Raw genomic sequence first — 4,657 nt, 5'->3', positions numbered from 1 at the left:
TTTTGTGCCAATTATCATGATCCAAAACCTTGATATATTATTTTTTCTCCTATAATATTGGGATGGCAGGTTGACCTTTTTCACTAGAAACCAAGGTCACATTAACTCACTGACACCCTTTCAGTCTTTAGTAGCTCTTATCTGATAGTTCAAATATGGACTATTGGTTTTTAATATTAAGTAGAGTTTGCTACTGAATGTTTGTTTGATGCTGATAATTATACCTTCATATTTTAAATATATCATTTCCTGACAACCTTAGGGTACAGAAGGAAGATTTTGGAATGTCTACATTTATCTTATCTTTTGCAACTTCAATTTTTATATGGTTTTACAACATACACAATAAATTAGTAATGTTAAAATATAGAGTATTTACAGTAAATATACATATGGCAGCAATACAGACACAATCATTTTTACTAGCAGATTTGTTTAATCAAAGAGAAATATTGACCACTGGTTTAATTAAAATGCTTTAAATACTCAGAGCAGAAACTGTTGCCTGAATTCTTGTGTGGTGGTGTGATCGTCATAAAAACAGGTTTACATCCAGCTCTCTGTGGCTGCAGGGATTAAGGAGGTAGTGTTGGTGTGGGGTGTTTGGTTGATTGATACTTGGTTAGGACTTGATTTTCCTGGAATGTTCACTGTGATGTTTAAACTAAAAGAGATAGGCCATGTATGCGTTAAAAATTAAGTTAGAATATGTCTTTTTAAACTTTTTAAAAACTATATTTACGGTATTATGAAGAGTGGTAAGATATAAGTTGGAAATAGGGGAGATAATATTTGATTTTAATTAACTGCTTTCTTACATTCTAGGCTGACCAGATATCTGGTTTTCATATAAGATCGGTTCTCTGTGTACCTATTTGGAATAGCAACCACCAAATAATTGGTAAGATATTACCTAATTGTTCAAACATCTTTTTTAAAGGAATACAAATTTACTTTAAAATACACCCATATCTTTTTTACGTGTCCCCATTTTTATGTCTAGTACTCATCAACTTATGTCTCATACTCTTGTATAATCTTATAGGTGCAGACTCCTGATGAATCAACATTAATCAGAATAATGAGCAAATATTTATTCCTTTAAATAAGAACCAATAATTTTGAAGTGATAAGGGATCTCATAAAGCAACTAATAGAATTCTCTTATCTTACCTTTTGCAAATTGAAGTGGGGGCAGGGGGAGTAGAGAAGACAAATAAAGTCACAGGGTGAGTTTCTTGCAGGGTCAGGACTAAAACTCAGACCTCCTAACTCCTAGTGCAGACTTTCCCACTACATCTCTATATTTACATCTATGCATTTACACACGGATTAAATGCAAAGGAAGAAAGAATGTGCATTATTAGACATGTACTGAACATGCATCTTTCTGCCTGGATGGTTCTGAAATAGGCTGCACTTTACCCAGAATAAGGGAATTGGGGGCCAAAGCAGCTTACAATTTTTCTCTCCCTCCCTGCTCCTTCCCCTTCCCTCAAAAACCTAGTCAGGAAAATATCAAACCTAAGAAGTCTAAGCAAGAATATATCAGTGGTTGAAGTAAAGAAGTCATGAAAGAAAAAAAAAAAGTCAAGAGGATGGAGGCATTAGTTAAAATTATTGAAACACAATGAAAATGTGTTCTTTTTCTAAGAGGCATAACATAACTAATGCATCTGTTTGCTCTTTTTGCTTTCCCCAAGTTTGCCTCTTAAACTTTAAAACACTGCTACTTAAACGATTTAGTATTCTGTAAATTGTCAAGACTTGAATTTTAAGAGAACTTTTTTATCAGTTGGCTTAATTTGCAGAAATACATTGGTACATTATTGAACGTAAAGAATTTCTAAGATATGGGAATTTGAGCCCCTACTGCAAAGCATTAAATTACATGTACAGAGTTTTAAATATAAGTTGAAAGAGAAGAGGAAGTCCATAAGAAACATCAGGTGTTATCTGTCGATGTCCAATGGCAGTCTCACATACAGACTTACATTTCATTCCTAACTGTAAACATCTGTTGTTCTTTCATAATTAAGACTGTAGTTTGCCTGATACATGCTAAAAGACTTGCATTTCTTTATATATGTCTTGTAACATATCATGACTTACCTCCCTGGTGGGATATTAGGTGTTTTAGAAAATACTTGTATGAGCATGCTTTAGACTTACAGCTATTTTTTTGTTTGTAGTAAATAGGGACACAAGGGAATGGTTTTTTAAGATTGTTGAGTTTTTCTGGTGAAACTTGTGTGTTTTGACAGTCATGCCCCCAAACATCTCGTATAATGCTGGAAATGAACTTTAGAAAGAGGAATCACATGAAAATTAAGCTTATTAGAACTAGATATACTCCATTGGTAGCAGGCAACAGAACTAACCTTGCTTTGAACATTAACTGTATCATAATTTTTAACAGTTCTTGAGTGTTCACTCCATGTGGAGCAATATGCTTTACAGACATTCCAACATTCTATCATTTAATCTTCATAACTCTCTGAGATAGTTAACATTTTAACCCCCATTTTACAGATGAGGAAATTCAGTGCTAAAAAAAGTATGTAACTTGCTCAAGGTAACATCACTGATGGTAGAGTTGAAACTTGAACCAAGACAGTCTAATTCCAGAGCAGATTTTCTTAATCGCTATCTCATACTGCCTCACTCAAACATTATGCTTCAGGGAATTGGAAAAAATAAAAAATTATATATATATTGGGTTGTCAGAAAAGTCATGATGCATTTTTGCATCGAAAAACATAGAAAAAAATACATCATGACTTTTCTGACAACCATATNTACTGCCACCTGCCCAGGATAAAAAATTCTTTTGGCAAACTACAATAATTTGGGGTTAAAAAAAAATCCCTTTCATTTCACTGGCAAACAGCCAAAGCTTTGTTTTTCTCTGCCAGCCTCTCAAGCTATCTCTCTCCTTGTTTCTCTCACTCAACTGCTTGTTCCCTTTCTTCTTGCCCTGCAACTTCTCTCCCTAGCTGCTTCAGATTTCCTAGGAGAGGTTAGGCAGGGCCTATGAGTGTCCCCCCGTTGTCAGAGGCAATTGTGCCTACTGCTCAGTGCTGGTTCAGAATCACCGACAATTGTATATGACCCTCAGCAAAACAAAACAGACCCCACCATTCCAGTGCTGCTCCAGCTAGCCTAAATCTGTAGACTATACCCCCCAGACCTCTCTAAAACCAACTTCCTTCTCTTTGTGCTCACTAGCATTGCTGTAATTCAGACATTACCCTTAGTGAGAGGAAGAAAACCACTTTGTCCTTTTGGAAGATAACTTTGATGGATATGTTTGTCACTGTCTGGCTTCCTTTGAACCAGTCTCTCCATGTTCAAGGTAGTTAATCTCTCTATGTCTTCTCTGTAAAGGGAGAATGTTAACAGTACCTACCTTATACGGTTGTTTTAATAAGTATATGAGGTGATACACGTGAAAACGTGGAAGAGGGTGCCTGACATGGAGAGAACATCCGAGAAATGTTAGCTTATTATCATTATTGTCATCTTCCTCTTTGAAGACCCAGTTTTAAGGATCTAAAGCTGCTCCTGATTTCTCTAAACACAGTCAGTTGCTGGCTTTTCTATAGTGTTTTGAACTTTCTTTAGTTGGGCACTTATTTCACCTTAACTATTTCTATCTTTACTAGACTGTGAGGGCCCCAAGGGTAATAACTGTTTGAATTCATTTTTATGTCCTTGACACCCAGCAATGTGTCTGGTGCATTAGAAGTGGTAAATACATACATGTTGGAAGAGTGCACTGGATCTGTGATTTATGCCCATGTTTTTGGTTTTGTTTGTTTGTATATTGAATTCTCAAATATAAATCAACATAATTCATCCTATTGACAAAAGAAAAGAGGAAAAAAATCACATGATTAAAAGGCATAAAATTTAAGTGTAACATGACATATGATGTGCCTAGAAAATTCAAAACACAACAGATGATATATTAAAATTAATAATTGAATTTAGCAAGATTGATGAATATAAGCTCAATATACAAAAACCAATTATATTTTTATATACCAATTGAAAATATTAGAAAATAAATTACTCACACCATTTACAATAACATGAACTTTTAAAACACCAAGTACATATATAACAAATTATGTGTAAGACTTCTGCAGAGAAAATTATAGAAGTTTGCTTAGAGAAACTTTAAGAACCCTAAATGGAGGGATGTTTATGGATTTAAAGACCCAGTTTTGTAAAAATGTCAATTCTTTCCCAAATTGATTGAAAGATTCAATAGAATATCAATAAAAATATCAGCTGTGTGTGTGTGTGTGTATGTCTGTGTATCTGTGTCTATGTTAAGTTCAAGTTGATTCTAAAATTAATATGGAAATGCCAAAGACCTTTCCATATTAATGGAAATCAATGGTCAAAACAGTCTTAAAGAAGGACAAAGTTGGAAGATTTAGACTACCCAATACCAAGACTTGTAAGACTTTGTTATTTAAGATATTATGGTATTGGCATAAAGATAGACACATTGATCAGTAAATTAGAATAGAGAGTCCAGAAACAGATCCAAACATATATGAACACTTGATTAATAAAAAATGTGGTACTGCATGGTGGTGGAGAGAGGTATTTTCCCCCCAAATGGTGCTGGGTCAATTGGATATCT

The 4,657-nt window shown here is 34.3% G+C and overlaps 1 protein-coding gene across 1 annotated transcript in view; it reads left to right on the top strand.

Annotated features, from left to right (window-relative positions):
- Positions 1-4,657, top strand: part of PDE11A (phosphodiesterase 11A) — a 398,336-nt gene that overhangs the window by 203,346 nt on the left and 190,333 nt on the right. The window contains exon 7 of the mRNA XM_019654011.1: positions 826-901. Within this exon, the coding sequence (XP_019509556.1) occupies positions 826-901 (76 nt within the window). The remainder of the gene's footprint in view (positions 1-825; positions 902-4,657) is intronic.

This window comes from Hipposideros armiger, unplaced genomic scaffold (assembly GCF_001890085.2).
Source record: "Hipposideros armiger isolate ML-2016 unplaced genomic scaffold, ASM189008v1 scaffold_212, whole genome shotgun sequence".
Classification (NCBI taxonomy): Eukaryota; Metazoa; Chordata; class Mammalia; order Chiroptera; family Hipposideridae; genus Hipposideros; species Hipposideros armiger.
This window is presented reverse-complemented; position numbering and strand designations above follow the sequence as displayed.